Raw genomic sequence first — 18,986 nt, forward strand, 5'->3', positions numbered from 1 at the left:
CTGTAAACAAAAGTTATGGCAAGTTTTAACATGGCAAGTTTTAAGGCCTTTTCATTATTAGATATCCAGTTTGTAGGCATTTTCTACCTTTATGCTTTCCCTCTCACATGGCTGAGTGGGGAGAACGGGCAAACAGAGTCACAGGAAATGTGTTCATACCAGTCTATGCTATTGCCAGTAGAAGTGTAGTCAGAAAAGTGGTTTAAATTATTGACCACAATAGCATCCTAAAAATGAAATTACCTTATTATTTAGGGAAAAGTTGATGAATGATCTCCCCAGGAGTAGACCTCTCTTAGGACCAAGATAGTGATATTTAAAAATATATATATATATATATATATATATATATATATATATATATATATATATATATATATATATGTGTCAGATGAGGTGGTGTCAGCGTGAGCCAGGCAGTCCAAGAGCACCATCCTTGCCAAGCTCCACAGGACAGAAATGCCCCCAGGTGTAGCTTATATTCTTCTTTGCTGGCTTAGGTATGGGAGATAGAAGTGGAGATGAGCTCCTCGCTCTCCTAAACCACCTCCTACTTCTGGGGAAAACAAACCAAAGATTGTTTTGAAGGATGAAGGCAGGGAATTATGCATTCCTCTGTCCTGAGCTTCGTCACAGACATGGAACCCATCTGGCCATGGAACACAGAGTTCTGGTAACCTTGGCTTCCACAGTCATTCCTGGATGGTCATGACCCTCTTCTCTCCTCCTATCTTGCTTCTTCCTCTAGTTTAGGACCCCAAGTTTCAGATATTTATAGCAGAGTTGACATGATTTCAATGAACCACCTCAAGATATTTTCATATCTTCATGCAACTCTTTCAACTTGTGAATTCATTTATACAATTTATACATTTTTTATCTTCTTGTAACAAAATTTTGGCAATGAAACACATCACTGGAAACATGCACAAGTGTTATTATAGGATGCAATTATGAGATGCCTTGTGCACAGTGCTTTGCAGTGAGATCCTGTCCTACAGTATCCTAGATAACTGAGAATTTAAGAAAGCTACCATTACTGAGAAACATAACTCCATCAAATGATAGTGCATTACTAGAAACGAGTCCTTTGAATAGGTAATTCCTTAAGAAGGTGTTTGGTGTCCAGTGGATAAAGACTGTATGAAATAAAATTCTATTTTACAAAGCCAAGTTATATAATAATATGCCTGACACTTACTGTCCTGAATTCTTTAACATTCCATAATGTTCCCAAGAGGAAAAGTTTTCTGACTTCATTTAGCAGGAAGGTTGTTGAAGGGGGAAAATATGTTTCCCTCTCTATTTTGAGTAAGAACAGACAGAGGTCTTTGGAAGGCTTTATGCTGCACCATGGGTAGGGAGATTGTACTAAACAATCTGTATGAAGTAATAAAAGTGTTATTATTTTTTTTTAATAAAAGAACATTTCATTTCTAAAAGGAGAAAAAATTCTTTTGGGGAGGGCATTTTTGAAGTAATCTTTCTTGTGAACATGAATTTGTTTTATTTACTTGACCTTTATAATGTCATAAACATTATCGTTCTTATGTGCCTGCAATTTCTCAGTCCTTCCTATTTTCCTCCCTCAGGTGCACTAAATCTCATCATTGGCTTCACCTGGAACGCTGGGGGTTTCCATAACGTATTCCTATTCCTGTATGGACACTTCTGTGTTCTGGTACCTGATACATACTAGTAATCATTTTACAACCTTTGCTTTTTAAAACATTTTTGGATAGCCCTTCTATTTAAGATCCAGGAATTTGTATGAAACCACAGAGGTTATATTGCTTTTGAACTAAAGGTTGCTGGTTTGTGGAATTTCCTTCCACTGGAAACGTGTATGGGTCTGTGGTTCTAGTGTTTTCCCAGTTTTATAATATCCTACTTGTTTGTTTTCATTTTCAAAGCTGGAGAATTTACCATTAATTTCCATATTTTATAAAGGACTAACTTTTTTCCTTCCTTCCTTTTTTTTTTTTCTTCTTCAGTTGAAAGAGACAAGGATTTTTCTCACCAGCGAAGGCATTACAAAGAATTCCGGTTTGATCTGACTCAAATTCCTCATGGGGAAGCAGTGACAGCAGCTGAATTCCGAATATACAAGGACCAGAGCAATAGCCGATTTGAAAATGAAACAATTAAGATTAGCATATATCAGATCATCAAGGAATACACAAATAGGTAATGACTTTATATCTAACTTACGATGCAAACAAAGGTTAATTGTGGTAAAATCCATTGCTAACTCGTGTGATCAAATCATGTTTTCTTTGGATGTAATGACATTGAAAGCCAGGTATAGACCCATTGAAAGTAAGAGTAATTGATCTGAAAAGTGCCTTCCTAGCTTTCCCTCCCTCCTGACACCAATCTGTATACTAGATGGTCTCATGCTCCCAGGCCACTTGTCTCGTTTTGTAAATGAGAAAACTTCCATTTTAGTACACATGCATAAAATCAATAATTAAAATGATTTAAATAACTTAGTGTTTTGTAAGTTAGAGTTTTGTAAGTTAGAGAAGAGCAGCTTTATTTCTCCCTGGCATAAACGTAAATTGCATGTGTGCTGTTATGTGTATTTTGATATAAGGCATTACATTTGCAACAGGTTCTGACTATTAACCTGTATGTCTTCTGTCTGTAAAATGGTTAATTCAAAATGGTGCAAAAATGGACAGATAACCTGAAATACTAAATATATTATCAGTTGATAATTACTGCAATGAACCTTCAAATAGAAGAGTTGAAAAGAAAACTTGGTGGAATTCTCTGACCTTTCCCCCAGTGAAGTCTCTTGGGTAACACCTCTATAGGTGATATGCCACCTTTGTTGGACAGCTCTTCTGTTGTTGTTTTTTTAAACTCTTAGTTGATATGTCATGTTGAGATGAAATCTGTCTCCAGTAGCTTCCATTCATTAGATCTAGATCTTCCCTTTGGTGAAATGGTATGTCTTTCTTTGATGAGACAGATATTTAAAGACAGCTATCTTGTCCCCTCCAAGGCTCCTCCCTCACCTTGCCGACTATTTCCAGTCTTTGACATTTAGATTTGTCTTGGTTCTCAAGAGTATCAGAGTTCCCAGTGGGTGCTCAACAGGACAATAGCCCCTCATAATACTCAATGAAGAAAAAAGAATAAAAATCTTCTGAGGTCAAATGCATGTGAAAATCCCAACTGTTAGACCATTCTCTAGGAGAGTCACAATGCACATCAGAATATTAAAGTCTTAGAAAGGCTTTAGAGAAAAGAAACCTAGTCTTCCTCAAAATTATTTGACTATGAAATCTTTTCCTTTGGGTGTGTAATACTTAATACCCGTGAAATACTGTTTCAGCCGGACGTACTTTAATAAGTGCTCGTCTTATTTTAAGAGCAGTAATTCCAAGGCAGAAAAGTCTGTGTTCCTTTCTCAGCTCAAACATTTCCCAGCTATTTGTCTATGGGTGGATTTTTGTTTGTTTGTTTAAATCTCAATCCAGTGGTTTCATTCATACTAAGTTTTTGGGTTTTGTTTGTTTGTTTTTGTCAGAGACAGAGCCTGGCATACTACATTATTTTTTTAATACTAAATAATGATGGTGTCTTTTAAAATTAAGTGATGAGGGGGGTGCCTGGGTAGCTCAGTCTGTTGAGCGTCTGCCTGCAGGTCCTGGGATCGAGCCCTAGGTAGTCAGGTTCTGAGCAAGGAGTCTGCTACTCCCTCTCCTTCTGCCCCTCCCCCTGCTCGTGCTCTCTCAAATAAATAGATAAAATTTAAAAAAATAAGATTATGTGATGAGAATTAAAAATTATACTCCAAATATTAGTTAATTATATTGCCATAACTAACCAATATTTTAATTATAATTTTTTGTTTGTTTCCACACTTGGACTGTGAGTTCCTTAAAGAAAGGATAGTGTCTTAAATAATTTTTTTTAATCCTCAGCACTAATTTGCTTGATAGAAATTAAAATTTTGAAATTATTATTACCCAAGATTGGAGTAATACTCCATTAATATATCTTAAAATACTTGAATTATCTCCATTTTTAGTCATTCACAATATTTTTCATACAGAATTTGTAGTTGGTTATTTCATATCCCAAGTGTTTTTTACAGGAACCATTGGTACACCAGGTCTTTATCCTCTGGGCTATACTTACTGATTGTTTGAGTCTAAATACAGACTTTACATTGATCACAATTTAAAATCCTAACTTTTATTTAAGTCTATTGTTGTATATGCTCCGGACATTTTTAAATGTTATCCACTAAACTAGCCATCCGTTTCACTTTCTTTCACCTCTATTCTCTAAGTATGGGAACTGCATAATTTAAGACATAATAAACATGATGAAAATAAAGGACTGCTAGAAAAGACTATTGATAATAATTTATAGACTCATTCCTGGTGAACCCATGCTGATTTTTATGAATAATACACTTGGGATATTTATGGGTGTTGACGCTTAGCTTATCAGATTTCACAGTTTTGAGAATTTCAGTTTCTTCAGAAAATGGGACATTTGTGTCTCTTGAAGCTTTGCTATTTCTCTAATTATACCCGATTTGAAAAATATTACTCTCAGTGTTTCTACAACTACATCTGCATGTTTTTTCAGTACTCCTGAGTATAATTTGGCTAAGTCTTTGCTTATTTTAACATGGGTTTAGATCTATTCTAAGATCCAAGATTTCCTAATATCCTTAATATTTTCCCTAAATCTTTGAGAAATGATTTCTAAAATCAAAAATACATGTACATATTTGATTGATACTCTGTTGGCTTGCCATTCTGAACTCTAGGATGGTATAGATTGCATAAGTTGCTATCCAATTTATGAATAGTATTTATAAAAGTTCAATTCAGTAAATTCCATATCAATTCAATTCTCTTAAATTGACATTCTTGAAATCTATCACGTATTGTTGCTGACTCATCCTGTAGGTTTATGCTATACTTATTCCTTTCTGTGGGTTTTGTTTTTGCTAATGTGTATAGGCTTTTTTCCCAGTTTTTCAATCTCTGAAACATGCACTCTCATGCATCTATACCCTACATTTCAATTTTATATACTATTGATCAGCTGAGAGAATCTCTGGCAGAATGCTTTCCTTGTCTTCGAAATAGGCATTCATCCATTACTAGAGGTTCGTTAATCTGTAGTGTAAGAAGCAGCCCTGTCTTTGTCTATACATCCAGGATTCACTTTTTGCACTCCACTTTTTGTTCCAAAGAAGTATATAAATATACTTAAGGGATGGACAACATAGAAACAGTACATGTGCCTCTTAGAATATTTCAGGTTTCTTTGTAGGATTTCAGCCACCATAGAAAATAGTGATGTATAGCCATAACAGCATGGACTTGGAATTTCCCTATGGGGAAATTGCTGTATATCTTAGGATTTCAGTTTACAAATATGAAACGAATGAAAGGAATAATAAGTATTTCAGAACAATAAAAGTATTTCAGATGATTTGGGAAGACCTGGTGCTTATCACTGTACAAAGACCATAGTTGATACTTTATAAATATATTGGTTAAAATATACTCATATAGCTCAGTAGGGGCATCTATTTTGCTAGGGTTTAGAGGATTGTATGCATAGGGGAACCAAAAGTAGGTGGTTGTTATAGTAACAATAGCTACCATTTACTGATACCTATTTTTATGTAAAGATAAAGTAAGTAATATGAGGCCAGATGCCTTTACTTAATAAAAAATCACCTGATCTTTGATTCATAAAAAAGGAATTGGTACATCTTTAAGTTTAGTAATGAAATGAGTATCACCCAACTTAATAGCAACACCATGGAAGCTGTCTCTGAACTTGTCCCTGAAAGCAAATGTCAAATAAATAATCAAACCCTTCCTTGAAATACAGTTGAAGAGTGATGGAGATGGGAGGCTAGTGTTTTATGAATTATACAGAAACATCAGAGATGCAGACAAATTGGACAAAGATTCACATATAAATGTTTATTACAGTATTATTATTTGCAATCACATAAATTGAGGACATTTCAGTGTTAAACAGAAGATAAAAAATCACACTTTATTTTATGGAAAATGGAGATACTATATATAACAAGTAGAAATTGTGTTTTAAAAATATTTGATAACACCTGAAGGTTCTCAGACTATAACATTAATTGACTGAAGTATGAGGCATAATTATACTAATTTTAAATAAATTCATGTGGAAAACAGATCGGAAGGAAGCACTAAGTGTTTATTGCAGGCTTGTGGGTCTGAAATTTTAATTCTTACCCCTTTGTGTACTTCCTAAATTTTTGTAGCCAACATTATTTTTATAATCAGAAACAAGTGTAATTATAGTTGAGACAGAGACAATAATGAAACAACTTCATGCTACATGTTTACAAAATAGCCTTCCCAACTTCTCGAGGTAGAGGCGGGCAAGAAACTAAACAAAACACTAGCATTTAGAATAAGTGGCTCTTATTTTTAATTAAGACATAGAAGGCATTTTTCCCCCACAGAAAATGAAGATAGATAAATAAATATATCTCTTTCCTTTTATACTATGAGAAGTTATTCTGCCAACTGGGAGCCTTCACTTTAATTCTCTGAAAGTGAGGAGGAAGAGATTAAAAATACTTCATTTATATATCATGTAACCACAGTTAAAACAAAAAGAATTTCAATTTTAAAAAGTACTTTTGAATTGGGTGTTATAGGTAAATGATGAATCACTAAATTCTACTCCTGAAACCAATATTACACTATATGTTAACTAGCTACAATCTAAATAAAAACTAAAAAAAAAAGGTGCTTTTGAAATCCAATTATGATTATATTTTGTTTAGTATTGATTATCTATGGCTTCATGTATTTCTCAAATCAAGAACTAAAGTGGAAGTAGGAAAAGAAACTAGCACTTCTGGCCATTTTCAAAGCTAGGATCACCTCTTGAAATTTCTTTGTAAAACTCTGTCTTCAGACTTGTGGGTCTTATTTTACTGAGTGTTTTGAATTAAACTCAGAAACAATTGAAATGTCAGTGCAGACTGTGTGCTTTAATACAGTGCATTCAACAATGTGTGTGTATATGTATATACATATTTCAATACATAAAGCTCACTTTCCCTAACGTTATTATTGAGGAGAGCTGTGGTGGGGATTCTAACTCAGACTGGTGTTTTATAGATATGTTTTATATTCAAGACATTGTCTAATCTATTAACCATCTAGTATATGAATTTTTTGACAGTGTTAGGCAATGAAAAATTTTTAAAAGACCCATTATGTCATGTCTATCACACATATTTATCTTCGCAAGACTTAAAAGTCTTAAAATAATATGTTCTAGTTCCACCATCTCCCTCCTCCCCCGTTTATTCCTACTCATATTTAAATGTGTGCAATTTAAAGGAGTGTTCTGATATTTATCCAGATTTTTATTTTTCTTGGTAAAAAGTTAACACACTTTGCATCATTTCACTTATTTAATCTTTTCATATAAGGCTGACAGCCCCAAATTCTATATAGAAGGCATTGCTCTTCAGTCACACCTCGTATATCTGGCATTATTGGGAAATGAGGTTTCCACATGATTGAATTTTCCAGATAATTCAGCTGAGGTCGGCATGCTTTTGCTGAGCGCCTACCATGTAGCAAGCACAAGGGACATAAGGCCGAGTAAATAAAATCTCAAAAGCTCATAGCCCGAGGGCTAGGGGCTGTGGTGGGCCTGCCGCACACAGACTTTAATAACTATAATACAATGTGCTAAGCACTATGATGTAAGTATGCACTAAGTGTTGTGGAAACACAAATGCAGGGGAAATTAATTCTTCATGTGGGAAGGTGAGGGACCTTCAGGGAAGCCACCGAGAGGTGTGCACCCTTGAGCTGGGCCTTTCAAGATGAGGAATTTCCTACAGCCAGAGGCAGAGAGATACTGAGAGGGAGGAGAGGAGAGAGAGAGGAGAGAGAGAGAGAGAGAGAAACAGAGAGAGGGGTGTGTCTTAGAAGAAATATTCCTGGGTATTAAAATGTTTAAATGTACAAAGAATTAAATATTATAGGTAAAACTATCAATGCCAATATTACTATTACTAAGAATAGCAGCCAGCACTTACCCATTTAATGGGCGCTCACCATGTGTCTGGCACTGTGCTGAGTGCTGTACTTGAATTAATTTTCCACATATATACACACACATATGCACATGTATATGCATGTATGTGCACATGTACACGCACATGTACATGTATGTACAAATATATGTATAAATGTGCTATGCAGAATTCAACCTTTTCCTAACATTCTGCAATGAATATAAATTTTTGTACTCCATTGTAAAAACATTTGAAGCTAGCCTGCTCGATGTCATTAGCCACCTTCACTACTTAGATATATTTAGTTAAGCTGTCATCATTCCAGTTCACAGTCAGCTTCATATTTACATCATCTCCCCCGTCCTGCTTTGCTAAGATTTGTGATTCTTCTGCGGACATACTTCAGAATGTACATTGACAACTTCCACTCAGGAAGATTTCCTGGGCTCTTGAGAGCAGTATAGCAGAGCAGGGCGCTCGTGGTGGACTCCGTTTTCTCTGTGCAGGATAGCACGCGAGCCTAGCTTGGGTCTCTTCAGAGTTCAGGGATTCGTGCTCCCTTTCTGTGGTTCTCAACTAGGGCATTTGGGCCCCAGGGAACATTTCGCAATGTCTGGAGACATTTTTGACTGTCGCAGTTGGTGAGGGTGGGAGGATGGAGTGCTAGTGGAGTCTAGGGGGTAGAAATGCTGGGGTAGTGGGAGATGCGATCAAACCTTGTACAATGGACAGGACAGCTCCTCCACGCAATAAAGAATGACCTTCATGTACATAATGCTGAGGTTGAGAAATCCTGGTCCATTTAACGTTTAAGTTATAAATTTAAAAATGGGTATAAAGTGCCGGTCAGTCAATTTTTCTTTGACTGATTTCCTATTTTGGGTCCTAAGAGTCATAGCACAGAAGAGCTTTTCAACTCCTAAGAGCTCTGGGTGCATGGCTCATTGATTAGGAAGGATTAAAAGTGGTTGGACTATCTGTGTAATAGTCTTACTTCTTTGTTTCTCGTTGAATGAGGGGGCCTCCTGTGTGTATTTATATCCAGTAGCACATGTTTAGACTCTCTGCAGGGGAAAAATGGGGGATGATGTAATGCCAGGAAACCTGTAAAACATAACAATATCTTGGCAATTAAAAAAAAAACTCTGCAGAGAGAAAACTGAATTTTCATAGTGAGAATTCAACTTGTTTTTCTATTTTCGCATGCTTGTCATTCAATTTCGTCTAGTATTATTATTTTACCAATTTGCATCTTTACCCTTGATATGTAAATACAGCATTGAATTAGGTATTCTGAAAATTGATGCTCCGTGAGTTCATAGAATTTTATTATTTTACATTTGTTTTGGTTGAAAAAAATCAGTTGAAAATATCAGTCAGCTAACAGTCAAATTCTAACACTTTCAAGCTAATGCTGCTCCTGAGAGAAATTTTTGACAAAAATTCCAGAGAATATAATTTATTAATTTGTTGTCCCTTGTTAATGTGTTCCATACTAGAGTTGAACATTAGGTTCCATAAATTGTGTTGTGGTATTAATGTCAAATGCCCAGAGAAAGATATATGCTCATTCCTTGGGTGGCCATCATTACCATTTTATTAGACTCGATAAGCTATTCAAAGGCAGAGGGTGATGGAAGGAGGTAAAATACTTATAATAGTAGAAATTGGAAAGACTGGAGAAGTCCTGTGGTCTGTAAAGTACATGTCTTATGGAAATAGAGTAATGCCACTTTTCCTCCAAAGTTTATTGGTGTATCTTCCAGACAATTTCTGAATGCTTTTCGTGACCAGGTTTAGTGCTTGGTGGTTAGATTATAGAATGATTACACTCTTGGTTAACTATTTTTTCCTGCTCCCTATTATATAACATATAATGTATGTATATACACACACACACAGGCATAAATAAATATAACTGAAACCATAACGATCTGAAGAAGATTTCTCTTTCATTATCTCTTATTGTTGATTATATAAATAATTTTACTTCTTTTTGATAAAGTTTTCAACTTAATTTTTTCCCTCTAACTGACTTAGGGACAAAGATTCATTTACGGATTACAGATGTATCAATAAGTGTTACTAAAGTTAAAGAGAATGAATGAATACCTATATCCAAAATTTATAAGTACAGGTTATTAAAGAACTTCTGCTGTAATAATTGCATATATAACTTCTGATCCTAATTATGCCATCAAGCATAATACATACAACTTTTTTTTTTAAAGATTTTTTATTTATTTATTCGACAGAGATAGAGACAGCCAGCGAGAGAGGGAACACAAGCAGGGGGAGTGGGAGAGGAAGAAGCAGGCTCATAGCGGAAGAGCCTGATGTGGGGCTCGATCCCATAACGCCGGGATCACGCCCTGAGCCAAAGGCAGATGCTTAACCGCTGTGCCACCCAGGCGCCCCTACAACTTCTTATATACGTACTTACATGCAATAAATGTGTTTTGGTAAGAAAATAGCAATTGTAAAAAGAAAAATAGCAACGTAACTACTGTACATTAACTATACTGGAATTAAAATAAAAAACTTTAAAAAAAAGTAATAGGAATGCATTTTATAACCAGTGCTGAAAATAACAACCACCTTGCCAGTCACCACACAGAGGAATACATTGGGATGTCAACACCGGCACATTTGCAAATTTGGACAAATCTCTAAGCATAGGTTACATGACTTTCAAAGCTGGGAAAATCTATGTGGTTGTCATGCATTGTGAAGGAGTATTTCTTAGTTAAAAGATAGATGATGGGGCGGAACTATAAGTTTAATAAAATAGAAAATGCAGAAGAAAAAAAAGAAAATAACAATGTAGTTTGCATAACATTTTTTTTCATTTATGTATCCTTTCATCCCTGCAATATATTTTTGAGGTAGATATTATTTTAATCTTAAGAAAAAACAAGTTCAGAAAGATAACTTAAAGGGCATAATTATTCTAAGCAAAGCCAATGTGTAGCAAGTCATTGTTGAAATTAAGCAGATACCAATTCCACCTACAACAGTGACTTTTTGCTTTATAAAGGTAGACTTATAATGAAGATCATTATAATTTTGCTTTAAATCCTCTCACTTTCTTATATTTATTCACCCCTCAACTCCTGCAATTTGATTCTCATAATTCCATTCTACTGATCGTCCACCAATGTCATCCACCAACAGCCTCCTTGTTACCAAATCTTATGGACACTTTTTCATTCTTTGATACTGCCTCCCACCTCCTACTTAATATGCGAAATAGTCCAACTAGAGAACTGTATTAGTTTGCAAAAGCTGCTGTAATTTACCAAAATTTGAACGGCTTAATACAACAGAAATTTGTTTTCTAACAGTTTTGGAGGCCAGAAGTCCAAAGTCAAGCTTCTGCTAGGGCCACATTCCTTCCAAAACCTCTAAGAGAATATCCTTTCCTGGAAGCCCCAGATATTCCCTGGCTTGTGTCAACATAATTTTCATCTCTGCTTTTGCCTTCATACAGCTATCTTCCTTCCGAATGTGTCTGTCTATGTCTCTTATAAGGAGAGCATCCATACTGGATTGGCCCCACCCTAATGACCAAATCTCAACTTGATTACACTGTAAAAGACCCTATTTTCAAATAAGATCACATTTATAGGTGCCCGGGATTATGATTTCAACATATCATTTTGAAGGACACAATTCAATGCATACCAGGGAGTATGTCAGTTAGTGTTAGATAAGAGAAATAGAAGCATATGAGTGATAAGGAATAAAGGACTTATTACAGTGATTTGTCTGTCTGCCATTGCGGGACCTGGTTAAAGAGTTCATGTAAGACCGTTGCTTCTGCTTCTGGTGATGGGTCTGAAGTTTGGAGCACAGGCGACTGGGAAGGGAAATGGGTGTGGAGTAGGAGAGCATGAGGAGAACTAACACCTGGGAGGATAGGCTGGAACTTCAAGGACATATTGGAAACCATTCTACTTCTCAGCAAGTCCCAACTTCAATGATGTGAATGACCGACGGGGTAAGCTGGTGAACTTCCCCATGAGCTCCACATGCCCCTTGCTTAGGGTGTGGAGAAGGGGAAGGCGAAGACCTGGCAGGAGGAACTGTGGGCCAGGATTTGGAGAAACTGATGTTATGGAGATCCAGTAGAAGCTGGAAGAGCAGCTGACCCAGCTGTTCCCCCACAATAAGGTGGGCAGGGAGATCAGCAGGAATGCGTGTGAGCAGAAGGAAAACCTGGCACTTTACCGATCTTCCAAGCATAAACTTGGCTGCTGCTTCACTTCAGCTCCTGCACAAATTTCTTGTATGGCTAACCTTAACACAGAACCAAGCAGGGAAGAGAATTCTGGGAGTTTGGGTTTCAGTTTAGCTGATTTGACAAAGTATAAAGCCACAGCAGTCCATCTTTGTCAAACTGACACTAGCACATACATTTTATTACCATTCATACTTTCCAAAAAATATAGTAGGAAAACCATTCTCCGATTTTTTATCCATCTTTGGATGTTGTTCATTCCTTTTCTAGCTGGGTCATATTGCTCCTTTGATATCCTGTCCCTTCAATATGAAATATGAGATTAGCTTCCATCAAAACTACTTATACGAGGTGGTAGGCAGATGGGGAAGTGAAAAAAAGAATTGGTTCATAGGGGTACAAATACATTAATATCAAAATAAGAAAGTAACACTCATAACTTATAACCCTCACTTCTGTAACTGGTCACATGGTTGTAGCTGGTATTTATAGCTTCCTTCTTCTGCTATGCAGTCCATATCCTTTTTGTTTTCACCAAGCACTACTGCCAGTCATTGGTCTTTACCTGGTGAGGTAAATGAAATATTAATTCTTGAAGCGTCTGGGCCATTAGCAGTAATGACTGCTTTGAGCTGTGGTTTCCCCCTGACTTTTATCATAGGACATGGGAGTTCTAAGGTGTGTTCCAGGTGGTATCTTACATTTCAGATAACCTCCTTTCCCATACTGTGGTAGAATCAACCTAGTTTCCTCTTGATACTTAGGATTGATCAACCCGTATACTATAGCAGCCCTTTATCAGCTTGTTGATTCACTAGCCTGAGGAGCCCAAAGTGACCGTGTGGATGTCTCCATTTCTAACTACATGGAATCACTGCTAAGGGTAGTAATGGTAATGGTACTAATGGTACTAATGGTACCATTCTACTATTGGGAACTAAGAGCTCTGGACCAACAGAGCCCAACATTTTGGGGCCAAGCAGCACAAATTTTGTTAGTTGGATCAGGAAGAGTGAGTAGAGGAGCCAGTCCTGTTTCCACCCCTTGATTCCTAGACTCATGAGAGAGGACGAGAGAGAGAGAGTCCTATACTGGTTGCTGATATAGAGCATATAAAGCTTCCTGAGGATATTAGTCCATTTGCACAAGATACTGACAACCAACTGGTGGCATAACTGAGTCCTGAAAGAGGCCTTTCCCCTGTCCTATCAGGCCATCTGCTGCAGGGTGATGGGTAACATGGTGAGACAGAAGAATTTCCATGAGCACGAGTCCATTCTGCATTTCATTTGCTGTTAAATGAGCTTTTTGATCAGAAGCAGCATTAAAATTCCATGATAGAAATAAGGCATCCTATAATTTCATGGATAGTGATTTTGGCAGAAACCTTAGGGGCAGAGAAGGAAAATTCATATCCATATAGTACCTATTCCAGTGAGAACAAGTACTGCCCTTCTATGATGTAAGTGGCTCGGAATAATTGACCAAATACAAAGGAGCTGTCTAATCCCTCTGGGGAATGATATCATAAAGATTCATTATAGGGATTTGACACTACGCGATGGTGGAAGGTAGTTAAACAGTCCGTGTAAGGCTTTGCTCTGCCTTTGATGCTGGGCTTAAGGTGTTCAGAGAAGACTGGAAGAAAAGGGGTGAGTTGGGGAAAAGAAGGACAACGTAGAACCTGCGAGGATGATCTGGAAGCCATGAGGATAAACTGGAACCTATCTCCAAGCCTCCAATTTCAATGATGCAGATGATTTACTTGCTACCGAATCTTTCCTCATAGATGTGTCCACATGCCTGACCCTGGATTCAGAGAAAGTGAGCAGGAGATTTAGTGGGATCTGAAGGAGCTGCAGGCTCAGCTGCTGCCCCACACTAAATAGGTGAACCAGCAGATCTCAACGGTATGCCTAAACTGTAATAACGCTTGAATATATGGAAGTCTTCTAAGCACAAATATACAAATATGGCTACCGCTTCACTTTCACTTTCCAAATCTTACCCAAATTTCTTTTGTGGCCAACCCTGCTCCAGAACCTTACAGGGTAGTTCCAGTTTACTTAAATTGATATAATATAAAACCCACACTGGGAGTCAACAAATGTTAAATCAAAAGAGTGAATAAATGAATGGATGGATGAATGGATTTACAAAATGTCTCAGGTCACTCCTTGGCTCCAATTCTACCATTTTGTTTTAGGCTGGTGGCTCAGCTTGACATTTTGGTATTCCAATCCAAAAATGAGTGATCTTTTGGTATAAGGAGAAAAGTCAAAATATAGTTTGGGACTAAAGGGAGTTGCCATGATAAAAGAGAAAATGTTCTGAAAATGAAATATGGGGAACTGGGACTGGTCTCCCAATTGGCTGAGTAACCGTAAGACATAATTTGATCTCTCTTTAAATTTTCTCATCAATAAAATAACAGTTTGACTAAGTAATTTATATCCCACTTAGTTTTAGTATTCTTTGATCAATTTTAGTCATTTTCAGAGGTAGAATCCCAGACTAGCTAATTTCATATCAGATATTTTTCGTCATAGTTTTTACGTAGTTTTAAAATGAGAATACTCCCTTTGGTCAGCTATTTAGACAGTAGAGAATGTTAACATTTCCAATGCATATTGGGCATGTTTGCATACCGTATATTCCTGATTATACAGAGAACATGTAATCATGATATGATCATATAAAAATGATGTCTGTTTTACCTAAGTAAAAGATCCAAGAAATTAGAGGGAGAAATTGAGTATTTATGTAATGTATTTGTTTGTAAACACAGCTGTATAATGAATGCAGTTAAATAATACAAAAAAGTTTACTCATATAATTATGTGTATATATTTTAATCATGTCATATAAAATGTTTATATTTTATATTCTCAAAATACGTGAAAGCTTACAAACTTTACATGCGTGTGTGACATCATGTCTGTCACTGTATTTTGAGTCATATATCACAATACTACAAACCCCATCATCTTTAGGTCCATCTATGTTGTCTGAAAAATAGTATTTTTTCAATCTGTGTATGATGCTGTCATTGGAAATATTACATTATCAAAAGCACCAGTACGTACACATTTTTTTGTTATTGTTTGTTTTTAGGCTTTTCTAGATGGATAAATGTTATAGCCACAGTGCAACTTCTGACTCTATAAGTGATTTTTAAGACAGCGACTTACAAAGACTGCCAATTATTGTATTTTTCAAGACAACACCCCCAGGAAGAGTTACTGAATTTCCTTGAGTGTCTTCTTTTTCTCTTCCTCCTGATCCTTTAGTTGTAACCAATTCTTTTTTTTTTTTTTTAAAGATTTTATTTATTTATTCGACAGAGACAGAGACAGCCAGCGAGAGAGGGAACACAAGCAGGGGGAGTGGGAGAGGAAGAAGCAGGCTCATAGTGGAGGAGCCTGATGTGGGGCTCGATCCCATAACGCCGGGATCACACCCTAAGCCGAAGGCAGACGCCTAACCGCTGTGCCACCCAGGCGCCCCAAGTTGTAACCAATTCTATTGCTAACATCTCTAAGCATCCCCAAATAACCTTGACTCAGGTCATTTGACGGTAATGTGCCTCCCCAAATAATACTTTCCCAAACTTCACAGGCCAAAATTAAGCAATTTAAAGCCACCTGTGTTGTGACACACCATGTAAAAATTCACTTATAATTTGCCTCTCATTTAGATAGATATTCAGATTATATTGCATTTGGCCTTTACAAATCTTTTAAGGCACGGGTTACCGTACTATATTTTAAACATTGTGGAAATAGACTGAGGAATCCCTTAAATGTTCAAGCTCTGTCTGATCCCCAAATCCTTTTTATCATTACAGTCACTGATATTTACATGATGATAGTAAGATAAATTTTAGCTCTTCTGTTGTCATATTCTTAAATATATAACCTCAGTTTTCTCATTCCATCAATCTATATTTTTGGATGGGTTGTAAGTATGATGACAATTCAAAGTTTGCTGAATGTTGGCTCCTGCTGTTTAGTCCTTAGTGAAGTACCTATGCTTCCTACCGTTCTAGTATTTTGAGACTCCTAAGACACATATGCAAAACTCTTGCCTTTCTCAGTAAAAGGAAAAGTAACCTTGCAAATCAGTATCTACAGCCCACCAGTTTCCTATGACTGGACATGTTTAAGCCCCTGGTCATGATTAAAGTAAGATCTGCGCAAATATGTTTGTACCAAACTGTAAATGTATCTACATATATACGTATTATTCACTTTCGAGTAACTATTTTTCATATATTTATGTATTTCACATGCAAGAAGTCTATATGCATGCTATGAATCCTTTATCTGTTAAATATAACTCTGTATTTAACAACAGCATGATGACTTCATTAAGCTGTATAAAAATTATGCTGATTTATATCATAGTCTAGACAAATACTCAAATTCTTTCTGAAAAACAAAATACAAATTTTAGTGATTATGAATTATTTTGATCCATATAAGTTTACTTTCACATAGCTGTTTTTGAAAACATTTCAATGTTGGTAATTGCTATAATGTAAACCAGCACAGAACATTCACACCCAGGATAATTTCTGCCTGTAAAAAAATATTTTAAAATAGTGTTATGGGTTGAATTGTACTCCCCTCTCTCCCCCAATTCATATACTGAAGTCAGAGCCTCCAGGACCTCAGCATGTGACCTTATTTGGATATGGGGTCTCTAAAGAGAGAATTAATTAAAATGAGGCAATTAGGGTGTCCTTATAAAACGGGAAATTTGGGCACAGAGACACACACAGAGGGAAGATGATATGAAGACACAAGGAAAGATGACCAACTACAAGAGGAGACAGGCCTGGAACAGATACTTGCCTCACAGCTCTCAAAGGAACCAGCCCTTCTGACACCTTGATTTGGACTTCCAGGCCCCAGAACTGTGAGACAAACATTTCTGTTGTTTAAGCCACTCAGTCCATGGTACTTTGTTATGGCGGCCTTAGAAAATGAACACAATACCACTGTGAAATATTTGCTTATACGCTTCCATGTAAATGGACTTTATTGCCTTTGCTAGAAGGCAGATTTTAATTTTAGTTTCATTATTATGATTGTAAACAATATATAGAAATTATATTATGGATATTTTTCTGCTACAAATAAATATATTTTGCTATGTATATATTTCCTACTTCATTCCTCTTAAATGAGTTAATATTTTAAAATATCTTTTATTAGATATTTCAAGAATTTCTATAAAGACATCAGGTAAAAACAATAAGATGAGGCAACTTTAACAGGTTTATTTTATACTGTTCATAGGACACAGTATTTCTACTATTTCCAGTGATGTAAGTTCCATTTTTAGTGGAGTAATTTTGTACTTCAAAAGAAATCACATCTAATTTTCTACAGAAAATTAGGGTAGGGATTGATTTTTAAGAGACTGCTATGAAAGGTACTACATGAGTGAAAATTACAGAACTGTTACTATTGTGTTGATTAATAACAGACTTGATCCTTCCAAAGTGTACTCTGTTGTCTGTAGGTAATACAGAAGAGCTTCTAGAAAAGGAGAGAGGAAAAATTAAAGAACAGAATTTATCAGTCAAAAAATAAAATAGCTTTGCTCAGAAATCATGAACCATGAGCTTATGAAAGCAGCCAAAACTTCACAACCTTTCAGAGGGGGGGTTAGAATGTTTGGATTTTTCAAACCATACTATCTGCCTAGATGTACCTTCCGATGAATTGCAAGTTGCATCTCTGAAATTCATATATTTAGGGTTTGCTTGACTCCTCTGGCTGATGCTTTTTCTAAATATAGCCATTAAAACTGAAATCATTTTCTTCACAGGCATGCTTGAAAGTTTGGGTACTTGGATGTGGATAGTTTGGGGACTTTTTTTTTTTTTCTGGAAAAACAGCATAATTTAAAAATAATAGAAAATATTACCTGGATAACTACCTAAAGATATTTATTACTTAGTGGAAATTGTTCTCAAATTTTACCTCTTTGTTCTTTTTCGTTCAAGTGTTTATTATTTTTTTTTAAATGAAGATTTTATTTATTATTTGACGGAGTTGGATACAGCCAGCGAGAGAGGGAACACAAGCAGGGGGAGTGGGAGAGGAAGAAGCAGGCTCATAGTGGAGGAGCCCAATGTGGGGCTCGATCCCAGAACGCCGGGATCACGCCCTGAGCCGCAGGCAGACACTTAACGACTGCGCCACCCAGGCGCCCCCAAGTGTTTGTTTATTTCATGCCAAGGGGTGGCATCATAAACTCTGTGGAGTTTAGTAGTACATTTATGCCATATTTCAAATTGAAAGCAGGCTTGACAGCAGGGTAGCACTTGAGTATTTTGCAAGCTACAGGATGACTCCTTCTGTTTCACAAGCCGATAATGTGACTAAATTATTCCAATATTATAGTTTCAAAGGTACTTACCAATTATCTCAAGAATTTAAGGATAATTTGTATTTTCTCAGGTTTTGTTTACTTGATGAGTTTTCCGAGTTAGGAAGAAGAGGGAGAATTTGATTAATACCCCATCACACTGTGAATATAATGGGTCCTTAAAATTCAAGTGAAAACTAATGGAATGTTTTCATTGCATTATAGCATATGCTTGCCATATATGTCTTTGGTATCTCAAACTGAGTCCGGGATTAGATATGAAAAGGT

At 36.3% G+C, this 18,986-nt stretch overlaps 1 protein-coding gene across 2 annotated transcripts in view; it reads left to right on the forward strand.

Moving 5' to 3' along the window:
* BMP5 (bone morphogenetic protein 5) overlaps positions 1-18,986 on the forward strand; it is a 113,781-nt gene that overhangs the window by 55,952 nt on the left and 38,843 nt on the right. For both annotated transcript variants that reach the window (XM_045802747.2, XM_045802757.2), the window contains exon 2: positions 1,995-2,187. In XM_045802747.2, coding sequence (XP_045658703.2) covers positions 1,995-2,187 — 193 coding nt within the window. The remainder of the gene's footprint in view (positions 1-1,994; positions 2,188-18,986) is intronic.

The sequence above is a fragment of the Ursus americanus genome, chromosome 29 (genome assembly GCF_024610735.1).
Source record: "Ursus americanus isolate L20-20 chromosome 29, mUrsAme1.1.p, whole genome shotgun sequence".
NCBI classification, from domain to species: Eukaryota; Metazoa; Chordata; class Mammalia; order Carnivora; family Ursidae; genus Ursus; species Ursus americanus.